The following is a 27,358-nucleotide window of genomic DNA, read 5'->3' as shown; positions in this document are numbered from 1 at the left end:
ATCATCACTGGCCATCAGAGAAATGCAAATCAAAACCACAATGAGATACCATCTCACACCAGTTAGAATGGCAATCATTAAAAAAAAAAAACAGGAAACAACAGGTGCTGGAGAGGATGTGGAGAAATAGGAACACTTTTCCACTGTTGGTGGGACTGTAAACTAGTTCAACCATTGTGGAAAACAGTGTGGCGATTTCTCAAGGATCTAGAACTAGAAATACCATTTGACCCAGCCATCCCATTTCTGGGTATATACCCAAAGGATTATAAGTCATGCTGCTATAAAGACACATGCACATGTATGTTTATTGCGGCACTATTCACAATAGCAAAGACTTGGAATCAACCCAAATGTCCATCAGTGACAGACTGGATTAAGAAAATGTGGCACATATACACCATGGAATACTATGCAGCCATAAAAAAGGATGAGTTCGTGTTCTTTTTTAGGGACATGGATGTGGCTGGAAACCATCATTCTCAGCAAACTATCGCAAGAACAGAAAACCAAATACCGCATGTCCTCACTCAGGTGGGAATTGAGCAATGAGATCACTTGGACACAGGAAGGGGAGCATCACACACCGGGTCCTATTGTGGGGAGGGGGTTGGGGGAAGGATAGCATTAGGACATATACCTAATGTAAATGACGAGTTAATGGGTGCAGCACGCCAACATGGCACATGTATACATATGTAACAAACCTGCACATTGTGCACATGTACCCTAGAACTTAAAGTATATATAAAAAAAAAAGAATAGCATTGAATCCATAAACTGCCATTAAAATGGCAGTATCGCCATTTTAATATTGAATCTTCATATCCATGAGCATGGAATGTTTTTCCATTGTTTGTATCATCTATGATTTCTTTCAGCAGTGTTTGTAGTTCTTCTTGTAAAGAACTTTCAGCCAGGTGTAGTGGTTCATGCCTGTAATCCCAGAACTTTGGGAGGTTGAGGAGGGCAGATCACGACGAGGTCAGGAGATGGAAACCATCCTGGCTAACGCAGTGAAACCCCGTCTCTACTAAATATACAAAAAATTAGCTGGGTGTGGTGGCAGGTGTCTATAGTCCCAGCTACTTGAGAGGCTGAGGTAGGAGAATGGCGTGAACTGAGGTGGCAGAGCTTGCAGTGAGCTGAGATCACACCACTGCACTCCAGCCTGGGCAACAGAGCGAGACTCCATCTCAAAAAAAAAAAAAAAAAAAAAAACTTTCACCTCCCTGGTTAGCTGTATTCCTAGGTGTTTTATTATTTTTGTGGCAATTGTGAAGGAGATTGTTGCTGATTTGGCTCTTGGCTTGACAGTTATTGGTGTATAGGAACACTAGTGATTTTTGAACATCGATTTTGTATCCTGAGACTTTGCTGAAGTCTTTGGCTGAGACCGTGGGGTTTTCTAGACATAGGATCATACCGTCTGCAAACAGGGATAGTTTGACTTCCTGTCTTCCTACTTGGATGCCCTTTATTTCTTTCTCTTGCCTAATTGGCCTGGCCAGGACTTCCAATACTATGTTGAATAGGAGTAGTGAGAGAGAGCATCCTTGTCTTGTGCCGATTTTCAAGGGAAATGCTTCCAGCTTTTGCCCATTCAGTATGATGTTGGCTATGGGTTTGTCATATATGGCACTTACTATTTTGAGGTGCATTCCTTTAATACCTAGTTCATTGGGACTTTTTAACATGAATAGATGTTGAATTTTATTGAAAACCTTTTGTGCATCTATTGAGATAATCATGTATTTTTTTTCTTTAGTTCTATTTATGTGATGAATCATATTTATTGATTTGCATATGTTGAACCAACCTTGCATCCTAGGGATAAAACCTACTTGGTAATGGTGGATAAGCTTTTTGACATGCCTCTGGATTTGGTTGGCCAGCATTTTATTGAGGATTTGCATCAGTGTTCATTAAGGACCTTGGCCTGAAGTTTTCTTTTTTGTTGTATCTTTGTGCCTAATTTTTAAATCTTTTGTATAGGTGGAGTCTCACTTTTTCCCAGGCTAGTCTTGAACTCCTGGCCTTAAGCAATCCTCCTGTCTTGGCCTCCCAAAGCATTGGGGTAACAGACATGGGCCACCATGCCTGACTTAATTCATTTATATATTAATGATCACTAAACTCACAAACTGTCAGTGCTCCCTTTAAGGTGTCTATGTTTTTCTTAAACTTCACTCTGCTACAGCATCTGGTATAATGTGGTATCTAATAGTATGAAATCATATCTTTCAGTCCTTTTATTGCTCCAGAAATAATGCCATGTTGTTCACGAGTCCTATCACCTAAGTTCAGGAAACACCAACTTTTATTTTCTTTAGGGAAGAAGGTAATATTCACATGTCTCTGGAAGAGTAACCCCATTGTAGTCATTTCCATGCCTTCTGTTCTCTAGTATCTTGTCTCTAAAGACTGAGACAGCTGGTGAAATAATCAGCATCATCTGTAGATTCAGCATGGCATTACTATTAGTGAAGCTAGCACCTAGCACAGGGATCAAGGTTTTTTTTAAGTGCTTTAGGTTTTTTGGGCCAGAGGGTCTCTGAGGTCTCTTACAACTCCTTGCCAATGCTGTTGAAACACAAAAGCATCCATTGACAGCGTTTAAATGAATGATTGTGGCTGTTTTCCAACAAAACTTTATCTAAGGATGCTGAAATAATTATTTTATTCTGTAAAATAGTAGTCTCATTTCAAATTTTTTCAACCATTTAAAAGTGTAGAAATGGAAGTTTTTATTACCTAAAAAAACATGTGTGTATCTATATATTTACAGTTTCACTTTCTTTAAACTGCCTTCCCTAATGGCTCCTCACACCAATCCCAGGCACGGTTAGTTGAAGATGGAGGCTCAGGAGCTTATAAGATGAGAAGTTCTTGTAATTTAGGGTGCATCAAAACTCACTTTCAAGTAGAAATAGGAAATTTTGGACATTGAGAAAAATAACAGTTACATGTCGTAAGTTCAGAGTTAAACTGTGCTGTTCTCAAATGGCAGTAAGCTGAATTCTGGGAGTTTATGGAAATTGCTAGTTATAATAAATTACTTAAGCGTAAATCTTCTTTAAGCTAATTTTGTCAGGCCTGTTACTAAGAGAATATGTACTTGGATATTACCAGTTTAGATATATAAATAAGTCTCCTAGCAAGTGCATAACAAGGCACATTCAGGAGTCTCATGGTGTTATGGCCCTCAGCTTGTCTCTGGCTGACACAGTCTACTTTAGCAAAAGAGTCCTGGGCATTATTATTGAGGACAGAGGTGGACAGAAGTTAGAAACTGGTCAGCCTCCTACTGGCAGATGACTTCAGAATAGTGACTAGTCATTGGACCATTCAGTTCTTCTGGTACTTTTTTAAAGAAACCCTCTATTTCACGGTCTTCTCCTTACAACAACACTCAAAGAGCTCCTTTCCCTTCTCTAGGTCACAGATGTGAACACTTAATTTAAACAGAATGCTCCCCTGGTCTCTTCCTCTTATGTCCATGAACTCTGTCACGTAATTACCTGTAAGAATGCAGTCATGCCTGGCTCTGTGTCTCATGCCTGTAATCCCAGCACTTTGGGAGGCCAAGGCGGATGGATCACTTGAGGCCAGGAGTTCAAGACCAGCCTGACCAACGTGGCAAAACCCCATCTCTACCAAAAAATACAAAAATTAGCTGGGCATGGTGGTGCGTGCCTGTAGTCTCAGCTACTTGGGAAGCTGAGGAGGGAGAATCGCTTGAACCCAGGAGGTGGAGGTTGCAGTGAGCTGACATAGCACTACTGCACTCCAGCCTAGGGGAGAGAGAGAGACCCTGTCTCAAAAAAAAAAGAAAAAAAAAAAAAAAAAAGAATGCAGTCAGTAGCAAGGGCCTAGGAATGGATTTGCCAAAAACCGGTCCCTCTTTGGTATATTTCCTGATGATGAAATGCATATACAACTATATTGAATAAAGTTGTTTTCAGAGGTGGTGGATTTCAAGTGAAGGTTATTTTATGCTGTACTCAAAAGGGGTTACATAGAACTTGCTCTGTAATGATGCCTGGACTAGGTAACCAAAAGTGTTGAAGGAGTCCACCTCATTGGGCACAAAGTCGGCAAACATCCAGGTGGGATGAGCTCTTTCTTTAGACAAGTCACAAGGTACACTGGGATGGTTTTTATTCCTACTTCTCTTTTAAGATGGAATCCTGCCCTGGGGACCAAATGTAATAATCTAACTTTGGTGTCCCCAGGGTCTCTGGGTCTCTCCTGAGACCACTGGTTTAGCCAAGTTAGTGGTGTCTGTTTACACAACATGAGTAGTTGGGCTCCCTACACAGAGCTTAAAAGGGAAGGGGGTTCTGTAGCCAAAATGAGAACTAACTTTCACAGCCTTCCTTGTTCACCTCCCTGTGGGTCAGTTGGGATAGACACTGCAAGCACCAGCCTCTGTAGGGAAACCTGTGAAACTTGAGGGCGTGTGGTCCAGCAGGTCAGCGTGGCAGGGCCTCCCTTCCAGAAAGGCCCAGGAGGGAACAGTCTTGTGGATGAAGCTTCCACAGACTTTGAGGAGTTTCAAAACCAAAACAGAATATGGGATGGCAGGTACCTTCCTGCTGATCCTGTTTGGCCACTACTGCCAGGCCCCCAGCGCCGTCTTGGGAACACAGCACATTCCTGCTCGGACTTGGCCTCTCTCTCAGACTGGGAGATGCCTCTGTTGCCTGTCTTTTTAGGAAGAGCTTTTGCTTTCAAGAAGTATAGGATGGTCATTAAGAACATACACCCTGGAACTAGAACTGGGGAAGTTTCTTAACCCCTCTGTATCTGTTTTCTCATAGACATTACAGAGTTTGTGAGCATTGAATGTGTAAAGATATTCATAGTCCTTAGAACAGTTTCTGAGAAACAGAAAACAGCTTATGGTGATGATGATTATAATTATTAAGGACAGAGATGGGGGAAACTTAGAAATTGGTCAGCCCCCTAACAGTAGATTACATCGGGATATCAAACAGCCATTGGAAAATTTAATTCCTATGGCACTCTTTTTTAGAAACCTTGGCTTTTTGAGTGATTTTTCTTCTCATCATAACTACAGGATATTTGGGCACATTTTTCATCTAATTCCTTAATCCCCATCACATAGTCAGGAGGAGATCTACATTTGTACTCCTATCACACACGTACCATGGAATTTCAGCATATTTGTTCCATACACACCTTTGATCCATTTCCCTGGCATCAGACATTCCACGACTTGAGTACATAGTGGTTGTTTGACATTTTGCTAATACTAGGACCTTCACATATGGCTTCACAAGTTGTGTGCTGCACAACTCCAGGGGGCCACTGAGCACTTTAAAGCTAATCACTACCTAGTGCACACTCAATCTTACAGATCTTTGAAATTTGAATAAATCCAAAGGATATTTATACAAGATTTATATGTAGACAGGCACATTTGAAATTGCATCCTTTTTAAGATAATTTTATATCATTATAACCTCACAAGAAAAATTTTGTTTTCCTCTATTGATCCTAGTAATAACAAACACACACAGTAATATGACTGCCATGGAATGGGAAATTATTAAGTATTGAAAAACTGAACTGAAAGATAAAATCTTTCAATGGGTGGATTGTGGAAAAGGAGGAGGCTTACTTTATGCAAGGTAGATACTATATGTGGGTACAGTAGGTTATGGAAAAGTTTCTAGTAGTTGAAGGGGGAGCCTTTTAACAACAGAAAACTTCTCCAGTTGACTTAATTGATACCTAAATTTCTACATTAAAATTTAATCACTTTCATTTATACCTATGTCATATATTACATGTACATACCTTGAATGGGAGGATGCATTTATTCTCACTAGTCATTTACCGTATAGGGTGAATAGGAGGCCCACACGTGCTGATAAGAAAAGGATTTCTTGGAGAAAGACAGAGAGGACCTAACTGCAGTGAGCAGCTTCTACGATCTCTTTCAAGTGGGGAGAGGGGCCTGACAAAGAGAACATGGTGAGATGCTGAAAGTAAACATTGACCATTCCAAATTTAGAAATTTAGAGGATGGACCAAATTTAGAGGATAGACTCTAGCATCAAGATTTTTGTTTAGAATTAACCAAAAGTTCAAGGACAGACTAGAAGTCTTTGCTCAAGATTTGATATTTTTAGGATGTTCTCAGAAGTTAAATAAAAAGCTCCCTGCTTCTTGAATAAGCAAAGTTGATGCTGTGTGATTCTTTCTTGAGGGCAGCAAAATCTGCCTGCATGCCTGACCCACTGTAGGCATCCAATAAATGTCTCTGGGCCAAAATCTGTTTCATTTTATTCACGTTATTTTTACCAGAAGGTAATGAATTATATTTTGAAACAAATTTTAGGAAACTACCAGCTGCTTCTTCAGATCAACAGGCTTTTCACATCTTGGCAGAGCGCTGCTGAGTATAGCGTCAGCATGACTTCCAGCCCCCACTCAGCCTCCCTCACCTGCTGCGAAACTTGTCCGGGCTCTGTTGCATTCCCCGCCATTGTATACAGACTCAAACAAAACCCAAGGTTCTAAAGCTCATCATTTTTGTCATTTAGAGCGTTTATTTTGTCATTTCAGAAAGTGGATGTCACCAGCAGGGCTGTGATGGAAATAATGACTAAAACAATTGAATACCTTCAACCCAATCCAGGTAAGGAATCATCTTGTACGTTTAAAGGATCCCTCCCGGTAACTTTTAGTTTCTCTTTGATAGACATTTTAAGTTTGGTGTGTTTCTTCTTTTGGTGTTGCTTCCTCAGTCTACTTTTCTGAGAGGTTAGGGACTTCATGGATAGCACATTTTAACAGGGGAGAAGGGCTTTTTAAAGCTCACGTTGAAGTAACTGGAAGATCTGTGGTATTTTATCTGACTGTGGTGTATTTAACAAATAATGTATACAAACATTTCAGGTGACACATAATACCAGAGTAGCTATAAACTGTTATCAGTTGACGTTGAACTTTCAAGAGATGGTAAGAAGGAAAATTAGGATAGTTTTAAGATAAGATATAATGATTCCCAGAAGATGTGAAAAAGTAGGGAGGCGAATCGTTTTCATGAAACACAGAGGGTTTCTTCATTGGGCGTCGCCAAAGTCTTCAGAGCGTTGATCTTGATTCTGATCCTTCTGCAGGCGCGTCACAGATCAGCATTGGTTCCTACTAACTTGTTATACTCTAAGAAAAAGAAGTGCTAATAGAGATAATGGAGCTATATGTTGATAAGAGGACCAGGCAGAGTTGGGGCAGTCTCGGTAGGCACCAGGTATAGCAGAGCAAAGCAGCCTACCTCACACACCTCCTCATTACCGTTCCTGTGTGTCAGTTTCTAACTGCAGGGCATGGAAATGGGAAGCAAGGCTGGTTGTGTTTAATTGAGATGTGTGAATATTTGGAAGACCCCTTAACCTTGAGGCTAGTTTCTTTGGAAGTTTCAGGTTGGGGTTCCATGTCTTTTATGGTCATAGAGAGGCTGATGCCGACAACTGCTTCAGTCCCAGTGAGCTTGGATACTGAGCAGTAGTGGGCAAGCGATAAGAAAAGTGGGGGGTGTGGGATGAGAGGAAGCAGATGTGTGCTGTGCTAAGTTCTGGCTCCTTCTCTATGCCCCCTGCTGCTGGCTGCAGCCTCCTTCCATCTTTATTCACCTATGACCAGCCCAGCTGCTATTCTGAGGATTAGCAAACTATGTAGGAATGACTTTCTGGATTTTTGTTGCTGCTGTTTTTGTTCATAAAACACATTAGAAATGGGCTTATGTGAGGGAGAAAAATATGGAAGAAAATGTGGTAAGCTATAGGAATCAGGAATTTAACTGACAGTGGACTAGATACATTTTAGCAAATTGGTCAAAGAACAGCAAAAATCAAGTTTCTGATTTTTACCCAGAACCTTCTTTGTAGCCACTGTTTTTCACAGAGATGCAAAGATCTCTTGGATGCACATTTATTCCTTAGTGTTTAAACCACTGTCGTAGGTCAAGTTCTGAAAGAGAACTGCTCGCCCTGCTTCCCCACAAGAAATCATTATATAGGGGCAAGAAGTTTTGGTCTTTATGTTTGCCTAGAACCTTGAAGTACTCCATGATTTCCCGGGATTTTCACGTGAGTTGTACTTGTAAGTCATGGTTGTAGGGCTAAGATAAAGGGAATGGGAGGAGGAATATAGTATTTATTGAGCACTGAAGCATTTTCAGTGTAGTGCTAGGTATGTGAGGCACTGTCTCATCTTTAAAAGTAACGATTTTTCTCCATATAAAGTACAAACAGTTGAAGAATTTATAGTATGAACATAGACTAAAAATTCATAGTAACACAAGTTCTCAGTGGGAGCTCATCAGTTTTCCTGAGTGTAATGGAACTGTGCTCTGTTGTAGGTAGGTGTGGTGGGTTGAATAGTGTGTCTCCCCAAATTCAGGTCCATCCAGAACTAAAGTTATAAGGGATGTGACCTTATTTGGAAGTAGTCTTTGCAGATATAAGTAGTGATGTAGGATCTTGAGATGAACTCTACCTAGATTTAGGGTGGCCCCTAAAACCAAGGATGGGTGTCCTTATGAGAAGAGGAGAGGACACAGAGAAACACAGGAAAGAAGGCCACGTGAAGAATGAGCAGAGGTTGGAGTTATACATCATGAGCCAAGGCATGCCAGGAGCCACCACCACAAACTGGAAGACATAAGGAAGGATTCTCTCAGAGCCTTCAGAGGGAACCAACTTTGCTGACACCTTGATTTCAGACTTCCAGCATGCTGAACTGTGAGGGAATCAATTCTCTTTTGTTTCAGGCCACCCAGTTTGTGGTCATTTGAAATGACAGCTCTAGAAAACTAATACAGTAGGCTAGCCTCATATTATTCAGGAAAAAACAGGGGTCAGAGAATTTAAGGAACTTTCCCATTCATACACCTAGGAAGGGCTGAAGACAAGATTGGAACTCAGGTCTGACTACCTCCTAAGTCTCTGCGCTTCACACTGCAGGATCCTGCCTCTGAGAAGGGTAGGCTGCATTTCATTTAGGTGTAAAGGGTCCTTCCCTTTCAGAGTGAGTACAATAGAAATTCAGAAAGGAAATTGTGGGATTGAGGCTTATTTTTATTTTAATAAAAAACATCAAAGGAGGAGGTAATTGAGAAGATCTGAATATTTAGAAATGACATTTTTAGTACAATACCACATGTGCTAATTGGCTGCCAATATAATGGTTTTCTGACTATTTGAGAGTTGAATGGACATCTGCCACTAAGGAGAACAATGAAGGCCATTACAGGCAATTCGAGGTTGGTTTCAGAAAAGCAGTTATGTATGGGCACGTCATATATATATATGAATAAGTACTACCCAGAAGAGTCCAAAACAAAACAAAATTTTGTGTAATCATTCCACAGAATGTAAACAACCTGCATTTAATTGTTTACAACAGGTGCAATTTCATCCCTCCACCAGCTTCTTGCCCTGAGAGTAGACACTGGCCATAGAGCCCAGACCAGGTAACTGGTGAAGTTCAGAGTTAGGCAAACACCCAGAGAGACAGTCCTTGGGCACAGGAGAGCAGAAAGAATATTCCCAAACTTGTGCAGTTTGCTAAATATTTTGCCCATTCAGCCTTTCAGTGAACCCTGGAGCTGGGCCAACCAGTGTGGATACTGGTTGCTGGTTCTGAATAAGCAAGATGTGGCTTGGGTTAGGACAGGGCCTGATGCCAAGTAACAAATTTACATGGACAGGCCGGGGGAATCAGTAGGATTTGCTGCTTTGAGGGTACTTTGGGAGTACATCTGTATTAGTTTACTGCTCCAGGGTGCTTGCTGGCTTTCACATCTTGGGGGTGTGGAGCTTACACATGTTTTCTATTCTTAAAACTCAGTTCCTATTGAAATGACCAAAGTGATTTTGTTTAGCTTTTAAGAATACATGGCTATGCTCTTTGAAGATCTCACATCCATTCTTGCCCATCTCCAGAGTGATATTTTAAAAAGCAAATTTGGCCATGTTATAGAAAACCCTTCCATGCCTTTTCATGCCTTCAGGATTAACTTTCATTTTTAACATGGCTTAAGGGGCCCTCCCTGCATGGTCAGCCTGCCCTTTCCCCAACACCTTGTGAGGCTAACAGCTCCCTCAGGTCCAGCATAAAGGTCACTTATTAACCTTCCTTGGCTCCAACCACATTAGGTTCCCCTATCCAACCCTATTAAGTCCCTCTTGTAATCCCAGTTGCTTTTCAGTGGGTCACATGCCATACTTGTGGTTTTGTTTTTCCTCCCCTGTGAGTTCAGCACTGTGCCTGTCTTATTCACCACCACATCCCCAGCCCCCAGCTCAGTTCCAGGCAGCCAGTAAACACTTGGATATTGGAATAAATGAATGATGAAGCACAGTTGACTGGCAGTGTCTAATGTACTAAAACTTCTCTAATACAAAAAGTAGGAGGAAAAATTCTTCGTTTTCCCTATATCATCACATACTCCCTATATCATCACATACTCATATGTAACCAACATTTGTCGCGTGCATTTACTTTGATGCAAAGAGCAATTCTCGATGTTGTGGGGCAGAAATGAGACCAAGACTGGAGGCTCGTCCTCTGGAACCTCACAGTCTTAGTGTAAGTTACCCACAGTCTGAGGAGAGGAGCCCAGAAGACTTCACAGCTCATTCCTCCTGGGAAGTCCAGCTGACTGATGAGATGTGGAAGCGTGAGCAGGATCACAGGCTTAAAGGTCTGCCCTGTGAAGGCGGGCTTTCGAGAACGCAGGACAGACAGCTGTAAAGTCATCCAAGCTTGAACTGGAATAGCATAAACCAGTACAGATTCCTAAACTGCTTAAATAGGAAATAATTTGAATATAAAAGTACTGTGCACAAATTCCATTCCACTGGTTGTAAGTGCCTATTCTTATGGTATCTTTGAGCAAAAATCATTGGAGAAGATATGTCACTTTTCTTTACATATTCTGATGCCTTATGGGGAAGCAAAAGGCGCTAAATCAGTCTTGTCCAATAGAAATAAGATGCAAGCCACATATGTAATTTTGAATTTTTTAGAAACCACATTATAAAAGTAAAAAGAAAGGTGAAATTGTCTTTAATAATATATTGTATTTAACTCATAGCCAAAATATTAATCACTATTAAAATTATTGAGATATTTTATGTTTTTTTCATACTTTGAATTTCGGTCTGTATTTTATACTTACAGCACGTTTCAATTTGGACTAGCCACATTTCAGGTGCTCAGCAGCCCGCTGTGGCCAGTGGTGCCTATAATAGACAATACAGCACTAGATTGTTTACCTTTCCGTTCAATATGTGTTTCATGTTTACCTCCTGTTTTATGTTTTATCAGTGTTTTTGTTTTTTTTTTTCCTCAACAGAGCAATGGACTCTTGATTTAGAATTAGGATATCTTTAAGGACTGGATTTTTAAAAAAATTTCTGAAAGTCTGTTTCGTGACACTTGAATTGAATTATAGACATAGTTAGACTGTGGACCCTTTTCAGCCTTAGCATCCTTGTTGTGAGACAGGCCTTTTCAGTTTGCACTGAGAAGTTTCTCTTACCCTAATATGATAATCTAATACAAATTTCCAAACTGCTTACATAAAAAGCAGCTTGAATGTGAAAAATGTTGTACACAGTAGGGGTTTGTTTTTCTATGGAAATGCTTTTCCCTTGAATGCCTATATGGTCTAGATTTTTCCAGCATTTCTGAGATTCGGGTATCAAAGTGGGGTCATTCAATGTCTATTTAGAATTTTTTAATAATTTCAAATCTCATTTGTGAAATATTGCCTGTGGAAATAAAAGCTAGCTGTATTAGTTTCAAAATGTCCCATTAGTCCCTAGAAAGATACTCTATCAAAATTAGTGTACTTCTTTTCCCACAGGCTGTGCTCTTAATCATCTCCTTCTAAAGATGAATAAATACAGTGGTTATATGTGGTGACTTTGGAACTGAAAATAAATACATGTATTACCTGGCATTCATGTAGCCAAATCCTTGGTCTCACAACACACTGAATTTGCCGTTTTTCCTGGAGGACAGGATAACTTGTATTCATCTTTGCATCTTTTAGAGTCCGTAACATTATGCCTGGTACATTGTTTGTCCTCAGTATGTCTGGTGAATAGGTGTATGAATGGATATGTCCGTCCTTCACTTAAAGAATAAGGGATGTGTGCTGAGTCTAGTAGCCAGAGCTTTTCCATTTCCAAATCCTGACAATGAAAAAGAATCAAAAATGCATAAAGGACAAATTACAAAAGCAGTTGTGAGGAATATGTTGTTAAGCTTCAAAGGAATAGGGTCTTTCAAGGAAAAATATATTAAGAAAGAAAATTTAGGTCAGGTGATGGGTGATATAATTCATATACTAATGTATTGAAAGGCTGGAGGATTTCTACTTCTACATCTTTGGGGAAAATATTGAAAATTAATAGGTTCCTAAAATATTTGAGACACTGTAAGTGATTCAGAGTTTTAAGTCAGCTAGAACTGGTGGAATAATGATATTCTTTCCCTGTGTGTCTAAACAATGAATGCTAAAGCCAGATCCTGTTTAAAACATTCTTAATCAGGGCCAGGTGTGGTGACTCACGCCTGTAATCCCAGCCCTTTGGGAGGCCAAGGCTGGCAGATCACGAGGTCAGGAGATCGAGACCATCCTGGCTGACACAGTGAAAACCTGTCTCTGCTAAAAATACAAAAAGTTAGCTGCTCATGGTGGCGGGCACCTGTAATCCCAGCTACTTGGGAGGCTGAAGCAGGAGAATGGTGTGAACCTGGGAGGCAGAGCTTGCAGTGAGCCAAGGTCATGCCACTGCACTCCAGCCTGGGCGACAGAGCAGGACTCTGTCTCAAAAAAAAAAAAAAAAAAAAATTCTTATTCATAACAAATATAGTATACATTTAAAATGCATGTGTGCAAATATATTGAGAATTAAGCTAATGGCGCCTCACATGAATAGTCCCTAAATACTATAAATATATACCATACCTAAATCCTCAGCATGGCCTTTAAGATCCAGCATGTGGTGGCCCCTGTGCTTTCTGTCTCTCCTAGTTCCTTCTTCCTCTTGTTCACCCTGTGGCCTTTAGTTTCTTCAGTTCCTCAAATTCTTTGCTGTATCAGGAATTTGCAGCAGCTGTTTCCCCTTCTCCTGGTGGAATGTGGGCCCTCACCTACCCCTTCTTCAACTGTCTTCTCACCGTCCCTCCTGTCTTAGCTTATATATCTCCTCTGAGTGGCATCTCCTGAGGGCCAAGTCGACACCAGTTCTACTCCAGTTTTATATTTTCATGTTATCTTCACATCACATGAGTTCTCCTCCACAAATCTCTTGAGAGGTTCCTCAGTTAGAATAAAATTGGAAGCACTTATGTGGGTTACAAAGTCCTGAGGAACTGAACTCATTCCCTATGTTCCTGGCTGTCTCCATCTTGTTCCTTCTGAGCTAGCCTTCCTCAAACACACAGGCATGTTGTTCATGGGGCCTGGCCAGCCCTTTTGCCTCAATCACTTCCTCTCCATGTCTTCTCAAAACCTTCACTGGGGGGTCTGCTCAAATGTCACCTAATTTGTGCAGCTTTCCTGACCATCTTGTTTAAAACATCCGTCCTTCTAACTTCCTAAGCCTTTTCTTGTTTTACTTTTCTTCAGAGCATTTAGCACCACTTCAACTGTACATTTACTTGTTAAAATGTTGCTTGTCACTGCCACCGTAATGCAGTAACTTGAGCATACGATTGTTTGTACACTGCAAAGAGCCCAATTCTATTTTTTATTGCACTTTTCATAATATTTACTTTACGCAACTTACGATTTGTTCACTGTACTGCCTTTTTCCATTATTACTCTCTTGTTTTACATTCTCCCCACAGCAGCCAGTTCTATCCATTAAAGATGTAAATCACATTTTGTCATTCCTCTGCTTGTAACTCTGCACTGGCTTCCATCGTACTGAGCGTTATCCTCAGCCTTGTTCCTGTCTTGGGGTCTTTGCACAGGTGTTTCTTCTGCCTGGAACACTCTTCTCCAGCTCCTGATAATGTCTGCTGTTCCTCATCACTACACCTTCAGTCAGATGCCGTCTCCCTGTACAGACCTTTCCTGGCCTGCCCCCTATTGAAAATAGCTTCTCCTCATCCCTCTGATACCTCCTTATATTATTTCCTATCAACATTTGAAATTATCTTTTTTTTTTGTTTATTGCTTTCACGTCACTCCCATTTCTCATATAGAACATAATCTCCAGAAAGGCAGAGTCTTGTCTATCTTGTTTACTATCTGTCATAATGGAAACAGTGCCCTCAGTAAATATTTATTGAATGAATGCTGTTCATCTCTTCCAGTATATTGTAAACAAGTCATTGACGTCAAGGACTATGTCTTTTTTACTCCTTTATATATACCCAGTTCCTAGCACAGAGTTTGGTGCTAGCAATTGGTTAATTGGCTTAATGAATGAATCAAATCATGTTAAGCATATATAAGCTCCATCTTATAGGAGTAGCTAACTTTTCAGGTAAGAGTCAGGGTCTGCAGACTTTTGCAGATCAGGATCAGAGCTGTTCTCTGTGTAATATCTATTTGGTGTCATGCACAATTAATATATTTCACAATTGCTTTGGGAAAAGTGTGGATGTGCATACTCTCATGTATAACATCACTGTGCTGAATCTATTAATAGACATTTATGTTTATATACGTAGATAATAGCTGTATCTGGTTTTGGATGAGAAAACTGAAGCTGCAAGGTGACTAGCAATTTGCCCAGTTTTACAACAGAAGAGCCAGAATCTTTATTCAGATATTACTATCTCCAAAGCACATTCTGTTTTCAAAACAAAATGTCTTATGCTACAAAGTCTTAAACTACAAAGATACTTCCAGGCTTGGTATGTGTGGCAAGTACACTCTAGAGTGACTCCTACAGATTCACACCCTTGTTTAATCCCTTCCCATTGAGTGTAGATGGAACCTGTGACTTGCTGGTAACCAATAAATATGGCAAAGGTAATGGAATCAACCACTCACCACTCCCTTGATGTGATTACATTATGTGGCAAAATCGATGGTGCGTCACTCCCATAATCATGTCACATTATGTGAGACAGTCTTAGCAGACTAATACGAGAGACATTCCCTTCCTGGTCTAGAGGAAGCACACTGCTGTGTTATGACAGCCTAAGGAGAGGACCACATGTCAATGAACTGGGGGTGGTCTCTAGAACCTAAGGGTGGCCACTAGCTAACAGCCAGTGGGAAGCCAGAGCTCTCCATCACACTGCCACAGAGAAGTGAACAGCCCGGACTCAGGAAGACAGCAACCCATGTGAGCCTGGATGCAAACTTTTCCCCACTCCAGCCTCCAGATGGCAAAGCAGCCTGACTCACACTTTGTTTGCAGCCTCGCGAGACCCTGAGCATAGGACTCAATTTAGGCATGCCCAGACTTACTTGTTCGAAGCCACTGAGTTTGTGGTACTTTGTTATTCTATGTAGAAAACGAATACAGTGTGGCTGTTCCCAGCCAGAGCTCCTATTTCAAGCATACAGCTGTCTGCTGGGGCCATCAGGCTATTTGCCCAGGGGCTTTAGGCTCCCTGGATACCTTACACTGAAGCAGGAGGTAGATTGGGAACACCTGTTACTGTCTTTTCAGCTTAAGATGAGGTCTCCTGAACCCCCCAGGGAGTGTAGGTTAGTCCAGTTCCAGCAAAGACTGAAGATATCTTTGTGTTTTGAAACATGATAGCAAAGAACACTTGGCACAGTGCCTGACACTTAGTAGGGACTCAAGAAATGTTACGTACCTTCCTGTCAGGGTACTGCAGCTCAACCTAGGGCATCTCAGATGCTAACCCAGCAGTTCCTCCCTGAGCAAGGCCTTTAGAAATCCCACTGCAGGACCCTTCTTACAATAAGGTTATAGTATCAACTACCACCCTCTATTTGCTCTGAAAACCTGAGAAAGCAAAGGCTTATGATGTTAGTACACTGAGGGTTGTGTATTTTTCAAATTGCACAAGCTGTTTTATGCCCTTGGGGGGGCAATTGCCTGCTTTCCCAGGGCATGCTGTGAGACTGTGTTGGCACCTTGCAGCACCCCATCTTCAGGTGGGAGATGTTTGCTGCCCCATGCCACAAGTTCTTAGGGCTGCTGACTGTGTACTACAGCACAGTGTCTTACTATCCCTGCCTGCTGTTTCCTAACTGCGGCATAAAAGAGCTTTGTCACCTTGGAGAGAGGTGTTATATATAAATACCATTATTTGGGTTGAGAGTAGCATGATCCAGTGCTAGGGGTGCCTATTTGTATAAGACAGTAGGCAAATCTTCCTCTTCCCTTTTCTCAGTCTCTTCTAATAGTTAACTACAAAAGAAACAACATAGATATGAGTGTATTTACCTAAGTTCTCATTACAGTGTAACTTTTTGTCATTTAGTAATTGTTAGTGTGCAAAACTGCAGAGGACATTGGTGTCAGTGCAGAGAGCATCAGAGGGCCAGGTTTCAGACTTGTAGATGCTCTGAGACTTGACCTAAGAAAACCAGGCCATAATATGCAATAATTACATGTTGCCAAAATGAAATGCATGCTAAGATGCTGTTTATTACATAAATTTTGTTGCAAGTATTAAGCCCCTATCTTATTTAATGTGATTTGAAGATTTATACTCATATTACAATTGTAATCTCTATATTAGACTTCACAAATTTAGTTAAAATAATTTAGAATTAATTTTTGTCATTTTCATAGTAAAACATGCATAACATGAAATTATCTTAACTATTTTTAAGTATACATTTCAGTGGGATTAAATACAGTCATAATGTTGTGTAATCACCATGACCATCCATCTCCATAACTCTTTTTGTTTTGTAAAAGTAAAACTATAGCCCCCTTAAATAATAACTCCCCCTTTCCTACTTCAGCCCCTGGCTACCACCTTTCTACTTTCTAGTTCTGTGATTTTAATTATTCTAATTACTTCATATAAGTAGAATCACATAGCATTTGTCTTTTTTGTGACGGGTTTATTTCACTTGGCATAATGTCCTCAAGGTTTACTTATATGATAAGTGATAGTGTATGTAAGAACTGCCTTCCTTTTTAAGGCTGAATAATATTCCATTGTGTGTAAATAGTACAATTTTTATATTGGTTCACCTGTTGATGGACAGCTGCATTGCTTTCACATTTTAACTATTGTGAATAATGCTTCTATGATCATGAATATACAAATCTCTCTCTGAAACTCTGCTTTCAATTATTTTGGGTAAATATCCAGAAATGGAATTGCTGGAACTTAAGGGAATTCTATTTTTTATTTCTGAGGAACCACTGTGCTCTTTTCCACACCATTTTACTTTCTCACCAGCAGTGCACAAGGGTTCAAGTTACTCTACATCCTTGCTAACACTTGTTATTTTCTGGTTTTCTGAGGTTTACCATACTTATGAATGCGAGGTGGTATCTCATTATAGTTTTGATTTGTAATGACCTAATGATTAGTGATGTTGAACACCTTTTTATGTGCTTTTTAGCCATTTGTATATCTTCTTTGGGGAAATGTCAATTCAAGTCTTTGCCCATTTATTAATCTAGTTGTTTGAGTTTTTTGTTGAGTTTTAGGAGTTCTGTACATATTCTGAATGCTATTCCTTTATCAGATTCAACTTACAAATATTTACTCCCATTCTGTGGGCTGCTTTTTTACTCAGTTTATAGTGTCTTTTGATGCACACAATTTCTTAACTTTCATGAAGTTGAATTTGTGTAATTTTTTTGTTGTTGCCTATGCCTTTGGTATCATATCCGGGAATTCATTACCACATCCAATGTCAAGAAGCTTTTGCCTATGTTTTCTTCCAAGAGTTCTAGAGTTTTAGATCTTACAGTTAGATCTTTAATGTATTTGGAGTTAATTTTTGTATATGATATTAGAAAAAGGTCCAAATTCATTTTTTTGCATATAGATCCATTTTTCCCAGCACCATTGGTTGAAAAGACTGTTATTTCTTGTGAGTGGTCTTGGTACCTTTGTCAAAAAACATTTGACCATGTATGCAAGGGTTTATTTCTGAGCTCTCTACTCTGTTCCCATGGCCTACATGTCTGTCTGTATGACAATACCACACTGTATTATCATAGCTTTGCAATGAGTTTTCAAATCAGGAGCTATGAGGCTTCTAGCTTTGTTTTTTAAGATTGTTTTTGCTGTTTAGAGTCCCTTGAGATTCCATATGAATTTTAGGATGGAATTTCCATTTCTACAAAAAATGTTACTGAGACTTTGATAGGGATTGCATTGAATCTGTAGATTGCTTTGAATAATGTTGACATCTTAATAATATTAAGTCTTTGAGTTCATGAACATGAGATGTTATTTCCATTTATATATGTCTTTTAAAATTTCTTTCAGCAGTGTTTGGTAGTTTTCATTGTTGAAGTCTTTTACCTCCTTGGTTAAATTAATTCCTGAGTATTTTATTCTTTTTGATACTATTGTAAATGGAATTATCCTTTTAGTTTTCTTTTCAGATTGTTCATTGTCAGTGTATAGAAATGCAACTGATTTTTGTGTGTTGACTTTGTGTCCTGCTACTTTGTTGAATTCATTTATTAGTTCTGACAGCTTTTTGTGGGAAATCTTTAGAGTTTTTTATATGTAAAATCATATCATCTGAAAATAGATAATTTTACTTGTTTACATCCAATTTGGATTCCTTTTTCTTACCTAATTGCCCTGGCCAGAACTCTCAGTACTGTGTTGAATAGATGTGGTCACAATGGGCATCATTGTCTTGTTTCTGATCTTAGAGTAAAAGCTTTCAGTCTTTTGCCATTTAGTATGATTTTCATTTTGAAGTTTTCATGTATGACTTTTATCATGTTGAGGTAGTTTCTTCCTATTCCTAGCTTATTGTTTCTATCATGAAAAGGTGTTGAACTCAGTCAACACTTATTCCTGCATCAACTGAGATGATCATATGTGTGTGTGTATGTTTTACTCTATTATGTTAATGTGAAGTATTAGATGGATCCATTTTTGTGTATTGAACAATATGCTTGTATTTCAGGAACAAATACCACTTGGTCATGGGGTGTAATTTTTAAAATATGCTGTTGAATTTGGTTTGCTAGCATTTTGTTGAGAATTTTCACAACAATGATTATAAGAGATATTGGTCTCTCGTTGTCTTGTAGTATCTTTGTCTGGCTTTGATATCAAGATAATGCTGTCCTCATAGAATGAGTAGGAAATTTTCCTTCAATTTTTTGGAAAAGTTTGAGGAGGGTTGGTGTTAGTTCTTCAAATATTTGGTAGAAGTCACTGTTGAAGCCATCAGATCCTGGACTTGTCTTTGTTGGGAGATTTTTTTATTACTGACTCAATCTTCTTACTAATGATAGGTCTGTTCAGTTTTTCTATTTGTGAGTTAGTCTTGGTAGGTTTTGTGTTTCTAAGAATTTGTCCATTTCATTTAGGTTATACAATTCATTGTTGTACAGTTGTTCATAGTAATCTCTTAATAATCCTGTTTACTTGTGCATATCAGAATGAATATCCCCACCTTTTATTTCTGATTTTAGTAGTTTGTGTCTTTTCCTTCTGTTTTTTTTTTTTCCTAGTCCAGCTAACTAAATGTTTGTCAATTTTGTTGATCTTTTCCAAGAACAAACTTTTAATTTTTTCCGTCAATTAAAGACATCCTTGGCTCTTGATAGGTGATGAAGAGGCAAGTATATTTTTAGCTGTTGGTTGCCATTTCAACGAAATAGCCATCAACTGTAATTTTCTCCAAAAGTGGGAAAATAGAGAAAAGAACTAACATTTGTTTAGTGCCTGCTTTGGTTATCCACACCCGCTCATTTCACCAGCACAATATTTTGAGCCCTACTCTGTGTTATTCCTTTGATACTATGTACCCTTGCATTAATTGGTAGGAAATGATAATAGATTCTGTTATAGGAAAAGGCATTTCTAATTTTTTTATCTTCAAAAAAAGATTATATTTTTAAATTTAAATGTCCCTTTGGTCCTCTGAATTTTAATGCTTGTGTAAAAATGTTACTTGTATTTAGGAATTAATTATCCTTAATTAAATTTGTCAATTTTCTACAAGAAGGGAGAATAAATTACCTTTTGTTTTCCTTGAACTATTTATTTGATATATACTTTTTAAATTCTTATTTTTGCACAGACCCATACACAGAAACAAGATAAACATGGTCTGGCTATAGTAGACATTCTTGAAGAAATTTTAAAAAGAGGAGGGATTTTTTAAATGAATTTTTCTTGGAGTTTTAAAATAAGACCTATTGGTTTTTATCTCAGTGATGGTTTTGCAAAGGAGTCTATTTCTTTGGTTTTGAAAATATACATTAAAATCTGTGTACACTGACATAGATGCCATCTACTAAATGACTTCATCCACTTGTTCTTGTGGATTGTAATGTACGTATCAGAGATTTTTAGATTGGGAAAGCAATATGAAGTTCAGGAAGCAATCTTCTTATGTTGAGTGTGGAAGCGGAGGTTTAAGAGGTTAAGCAGCTCGTCCAAGGTCATGCAGGTGGAACAATCTCCAGGCTTCTGACTCACATGGGCTCATCCTGCCTCTTGAATGATTACACTTTATCACCTCTGCATTTTTAAACACCTAACAAGTGTAAGTATGGCTAAAGCTTTTCATTTTGCTGCTGAGAAGTCTTCATTTGACCTGTTTTAATGAAGATGTAATAAAGCAGTGAGAGCCAGTGTAGCCTTCTGGGAATCTGACAAGAGAACAGTGAGCTTTTGGGAAACAGCTGTGATTCAAATTCTGGCCCGGCTTCTTGTTGGTACATGTCCTTGGGCACCTTACATCATTTTTCTTACTTCATTTTCCTTATCTGTAAAATGGAGAAACAAAACTCATCTCTTGTGTTTTGCAAGGCTGAATGATGTGTACAAATTATATATGTAGTAGATACTTCTGAAATAGTTATAGGATGAAATCTGGTTATGATCTTCAGTTTTTCAGATACTTCAGGGCTCTTTCTAAGTTTTCAGACCAGATAGTAGCAATTAATTAATAGTATTACAAATTATTTGGCATTTGTCCTGCTCAAGATCTCTGCTCCTTTGGGCAATGAGGCTTGGTTTCTATAAGACAGATAGAGATGACAAAGGACTGAAATTACTAAAAGCAGTGAAAGACTTCAGAAACCATGTTTCATGTCTTTGGTCTTCCCTGATGGATGCTAAACCCATTAGGTTTCCCCCAACAGTCAGAACACGAAGATGTGACTTGGAGTACTGTGGCCACCTGTTCTGCCCAAGTACATTAGCTGTGTTCATTAGCTCACACCAAGGGTGGGGCCTGGATTTTCTTCTTCCCTGTTGTGATAGACAGATGCCCTGTCAATATGTTTTTATTTGAAATTTCACAGTGAAAGAAGGAAGCTACTCTTGAGAATACAGCAGTTTAAATCAGGTTGTAATTTTTAAAAAGTGACTTACAAAAGGTCTTTCCCCAAATACTCTCATCATAATCACCTAGGGTGGGGAGAAAAATGGGGTGCAGAGGGCAGACTCACCCCTCATCCCTGCCCTTCCAGCAGGGAACACTCATTTTCACATCCCTGTGCCTCTGCAGCCCCGTCCTGTGTTCAGGTTTGTGCTGGGCATCTCTGTTCCCCAGAGACTGCCGGTTTCCGGCGCAACAGAAATCCCATTTGTTATAAACCTTGATTTGAATCGTAGTAAATGAAACTTAAAAAAGGCAGACATTAAAACTCCCTGTTTTTTTCCTTAGAAAAAGGAGCATTCCATCTTCTGGCATCACTGTCCTTGGGACTAAACCCTCTTAGAAAACACCGCTTTTGCCTGGCCCTCAGAGGCTTGTGAGCCACAGGTCCCCTAACATTTTACATCTTTCCGGAAAAAGAATCTCACAGGCTTTCCTACAAACGTCTGTCACAACCTCACCAACCTCACAACCTCAAGTCTGTCCTGTTTTAGAGACAAACACACGAAAATACTATAAGGGAAGTATTAATACTTGTTCAGAGATTGTCAGGAACACAGTACTTAACAGTGAGAAATATGAAAGATGTGGATATGAGTGTGTTATGTTATTCTTTGTACTTTGCATTTTCAAATATCCTATCTTTTTTTTTTAAGCCAAGAAGTATAATAATACTTTACCTGGCCACCACAGATGAGAATTGGAATGCAATAAAACTTGTCACAAGCTGGGAGGAACCAGCAGTGTGCTGCTATAGGCTTAACAACCATCTTTCTGGAAGAAAAACCTTGATTTGTAGCATGAGCCAGCTTCTGTGTCTCCCATGGCCATTTTCAAGCTACCTGTGTGACATCACTGAACTCTGACTTGGAAAAAGAGACTCACACTTGGCTCCCCCGAGCAGTGCTGGCCTAACTCCAGCATACCACTGGGTTGAACTACCAAGGAAGAGTAGCTCCCACAGGTAGGGAGGCAGCAAATGCTCTGTAAATACCTGTAGACAGAGGCAGGGAGACCTTTGTAGAGTGGAGAATGTTAGGGACCTGCCTCTTCTTTATTTCTGAAAATCTTAGATTACACATTCATTGATTGATTTCATGCTTATGTGCTTATAGAAGTAAAGCGTTTAGTCAGTAAAATATTGCTACCCAAGGACTCAATAAATGATGCAGTCAAGAAATTGTATATATTTTTGGAGGCTTCTTTCAAACTCAACTTTTTAAGATGATTTTATTCAAAAAAAGTAAACCCAGGTGGAATATTTATAAAGATAAAAGCTTCAGAAATCCATGTGAAATGAAAATTATATAATTGGTTTGCTCACAAACGTAGGAATTCAGATAGTTTTAAAAAATTACTTTGATTTAACGTTTGTTAAAATAATCAGGTATAGAAAGAAAGTATATGAGTTGAATGGTATCCCTCCCAAATTCATTTTCCCCTGGAACCTCAGAATGTGACCTATGTCAGCTCAGGCTGCCTTAACAAAATGTCAGGCTGGGTGGCTTAAACAACAGAAATTTATTTTCTTGCGGTTCTGGAGGTTGTATAGTCCAAGATCAAGGTACTGGACCATGTTTTAATTTCTGATGAGGGCTCTCTTCCTGGCTGGTAGATGGCCACCTTCTCACTATGTCCTCATGTGACCTTTTTGCGGTGTATGTGTGTGCGTGGAGAGAGAGAGATTCTTCCCTCTCTTCCTCTCTTAGAAGGTCACCAATTCTATTGCATTAGGACTTTGACCTCCTGACTTCATTTAATCTGAATTACTTCCTAAAAGTACTATCTCCAAATACAATTACATTGGGTATTAGAGCTTCAACATATAAATTTGGGGAGGACAAATAGCAGTCTTCTTACCTTTTTTACATTAATCACTTACCAACTCTATTCTTTTGGCCTAGGTTGGGCCCTCCTCCCTATCTTTAGTTTTATACTAGAGGCAAACTAGATATTTATAGCCAAACCCACCAATGCTAAGAACTTTCCTCTTGTCCGTGATAATCTGGGAATGCCATATTTATACATTTCAGTAGACCTCTTGATTAACCTCCTTCTATAACACAGTTTATCATATTGGTCATAGCCTCCATTTTAATGAATATTTCCGTAAGTGCCAGGCACAGTGCTGGATACTATAAAACATCATTTCTAATCCTCACGATAAACCCAACAAGGTAGCTTTGATTTTCTCCATTCTGTGGATGAAGAAATCCATTCATTTTTTTCAGTTATCTTCCATGTTTACTCTAAGGCAGTTCTAAGCCCTGGGCAGGTATGAGTGAATGAGGCAGGCAAAGCCCTTGCCCTCATGGAGCCTATACTCTGGAAGGATGAGACTGATAGAGAATAATACCTAATGTCAGATATGATCAGTGCAATGAAGAAAAATGGAAGTAAGAGGGGCAGAGTGTGACTGGGTCCGGGAAGTCCTCATATATGTGAGAACAATGAAGAGCCATGTTGGCAGGGGGAGGTCAGAGGGGCAAGAGAACATAGGACCTTTTCACCATTGTTGGAAGTTTTGTTCCTACCTTGAATAACATGGGAACACATTAAAGTGCTTTGGGAAGAACGGTGACGTGATCTGAATTACACTAAATAGGACTGTCTTTACTCTTCTAGTGAGAATAGATTATAGGGGGCAAGCATGGAAGCAGGGAGCCTAGTAGGAGCTTATTTTAATAATCCAGGCTAGAGATTGTAGTGGCTTAGACTGGAGTGAGAAACAGTCTGATCCTAGATGTGTTTTGAATGTAGAGCTGACTGAATACTGACTAATTGCATATTAGGCAAGAGAGACATCAAAGATGACTATAAAGTCTAGGGCCTGAGCAAGTGGGAGAATGAATGGAGTTGTATTCATTAATATTGAGGGTACTACAAGAGGAGCAGGTTTGGGATGATGATGGGAAATCTGGAGTTTAGTTTGAATATGTTAAGTTTGAGAGGCCTACACATCCTAGTGCAGTCAAGTAGATATTAGAATACCTGAGTCTGCAATACAGTGTAAAGGGCTGGCCTGCAGAGATACATGAGCATCATCAGCTTGCCAACTCAAGGAGGTGATGCAATTGGCCAGAGCTGATGAGAGGTGGGACTTCAGGGCCCAGGCTTGCTTGCTCATATCCCCAAGGCCCATTGGACCCATGCTCGGTGGCCTAACCCACTGGATATTCTAAATTATTAAGATAGAGATGGGGGTCCTTACATCTATGGTTTTAAAATGTTTTCTGCGTAATTCTGATATACATTAGGTTGACCACCACTAGTAAAAGCCTTTAGAAAAGGATTTTGTGTTTTGGAGACTTAAGGTTTTCCATCTGAAACTTTTAGTCCCACAGGAAATTTAATGGAATGGGAAAGAGAATGGGTTTGGGAGTGACTCAGACCTGAGCCTGAATCCAGTCTTTGCCTGTTAGTAACTATGAGAACTTGGATAGGCTTTCCAGCCCCTCTGAAGTTCCATATCCTTACTCTATAGATGCAGCCCATCCCTCTTTCTGAAAGTGAGAGTAATTGAACCAGACCCACAGAGTTGTGAAGATTAAGGTAAATTTTTATATAAAGCTCCTGGCTTAGAGTAGACATTAATTAAAAGCTAATCTGACCTGCCACATATAAAACCACTGGAAGAAAACCCTGTTCTTGAATTTTGTTTCATCTTCATTTGGGGGCAATTTTCTTCTGCTTGTTATCTAATGGCCTAGCCTTCAAGATTCCAGATATTGTCAGATAAGTTACTTCTCTTTACCCGCCACCAACCTCCTTTGAGCTCAAGACTGATCTGCTTGGTTGTCTGCTGTACGGCCACATGGATATTGTTAGACTTTCTGTTTCTGCATTTGAAGTACTTACACACTTCCGCTCTAAAGTCTTCTCTTTGTCCTGCGTTCTTCATCTCAGATTTGTATCATCACCTCCCACGTTTTCAGTCTAGAGGCTTTAACACAGTGGTTCTCAACCTTGGCTGCACATTAGAATCACCTTTGGGATTTTAAAAATGCCGTGTCCAGACCACATGCCAAACCAATCACATCAGAATCTTTGGGAGTGAAATTTCTGAATTTGTTATTGATCTATAACATACAAAAAGTACAACACATACATCGTAAGTATATTGCTCAATGAACTATTATAAACTGATGCTTCTGTTAAAAGGTACATAATTCAAGAAACTGAACATTGTCAACATTCCAAAAGCTCCCTCCACAGACACTATCTGCCCTGACCTTTAACACTATACACTTTTATCTGTTTTGTAACTGAAATATGACCGTAGAACATGTATTCTTTTGATCTGGCTTCTTTTGTTCATCTTCTATTTGTTCTGCTTCTTTCATTCTTACTGCTCTGTAGAATTCCCTTGTGAGAACATAGCACGATTTATTTATCCATTTTCTCCACTGATGAGCATTTAGGTGTTTCCATTTTCTAGATATTTTGAATAGCACATTTTTGTACATGTCTGTTATGCATGTACACATTTCTGATGGATATACACTAGAAGTGGAGTTACTGGGCTACAGGGTGTGTGTCTATTCAGCTTTAGTAAACCCTACCAAATTGTTGTCCAGAATTTTCTGCCAGTTTGTTCTCCTACCAGCGGTATTTGAGAGTTCTGGTTGTTCCAAACTCTGAACACTTGATCTATCTCTGGTTTGTGTCCTTTACTCAGATTCTCCAGGTACCTAGAATGGCCTTTCCCAAGTCTCTCCTTTTACGGTTCACTCTTCCAGCAAGCCCAGCTCGAGCATCATCTGTTCGTTAGCCTCCCCGCCTTACTCTTTCAGGTAGAATTTGTTGCTGTGTCTTCTGCAGTGTAAATATTAATACATTACAGCCTCGCCCACGCTCTGCCTCACAGCAGTGAGTGAGCACTCTGACTCTCCACCTGGATAATAAGCTTTTTAAGAGCAGAGGCTGCACCTCACTTCTTTCAGAGTCCCCCTAGCCATAACCCTTTCACATTATAGGTGCTTCATGAATATTTCTTTTGCTGACTTTATCACAGAGAAAATATTTTAAAAATAGATTTTTGGTAAATGACTATTCAACCAGGCAGTGAAATGTCACAGTTTTTCTGTATGAAGAATGCGTAATTGTTTCCAGTGTAACCTACTTACTGATTTTAATTAATTTAATCTTTTTTCAACTCCTTGATGTGGGACTCATGATTTAGCTTGGGAGCTCTCTTTTTCGGGGAAAATAAGAGCCTTTTTTCTGATTCTGGGAGAGCATGTGATCACTTTTTGTCATCCTCGCATAAAGCAGATTTTCTTTTTTTTTTTTTTTTTGAGACGGAGTCTCGCTCTGTCGCCCAGGCTGGAGTGCAGTGGCCGGATCTCAGCTCACTGCAAGCTCCGCCTCCCGGGTTCACACCATTCTCCTGCCTCAGCCTCCCGAGTAGCTGGGACTACAGGCGCCCGCCACCTCGCCCGGCTAGTTTTTTGTATTTTTTAGTAGAGACGGGGTTTCACGGTGTTAGGCAGGATCCTCTCGATCTCCTGACCTAGTGATCCGCCCGTCTCGGCCTCCCAAAGTGCTGGGATTACAGGCTTGAGCCACCGTGCCAGGCCAAAGCAGATTATCATGGCACAATTTAAGAAGGAATTGCTTCCAAAGAGCCAGATTCCTAAGGGAAGATTGGAGTGAGTGATGGCAAACCATATAGCTTTTTAGCCTACCTGAGAAGTGGAACTGTACTCTTCTGTACTTTACGAAATGGAGTCAGGAGAAATGAAGAGACTCAGTGGTAGCCTTGGAATCCTTAACATTTAATTAGTGTGAGGGAAAAGCAGGTCTGGTGCCAAGGAG

General features: G+C 39.7%; 1 protein-coding gene across 4 annotated transcripts in view; it reads left to right on the top strand.

The window, feature by feature from the left end:
- The window catches only part of SH3GL2 (SH3 domain containing GRB2 like 2, endophilin A1), a 232,440-nt gene that overhangs the window by 190,606 nt on the left and 14,476 nt on the right, over positions 1–27,358 (top strand). For all 4 annotated transcript variants that reach the window (XM_065530483.2, XM_015437118.4, XM_045373289.3 and 1 more), the window contains one exon: positions 6,598–6,670. In XM_065530483.2, the coding sequence (XP_065386555.1) occupies positions 6,598–6,670 (73 nt within the window). The remainder of the gene's footprint in view (positions 1–6,597; positions 6,671–27,358) is intronic.

This window comes from Macaca fascicularis, chromosome 15, assembly GCF_037993035.2.
Source record: "Macaca fascicularis isolate 582-1 chromosome 15, T2T-MFA8v1.1".
Taxonomy (NCBI): domain Eukaryota; kingdom Metazoa; phylum Chordata; class Mammalia; order Primates; family Cercopithecidae; genus Macaca; species Macaca fascicularis.
This window is presented reverse-complemented; position numbering and strand designations above follow the sequence as displayed.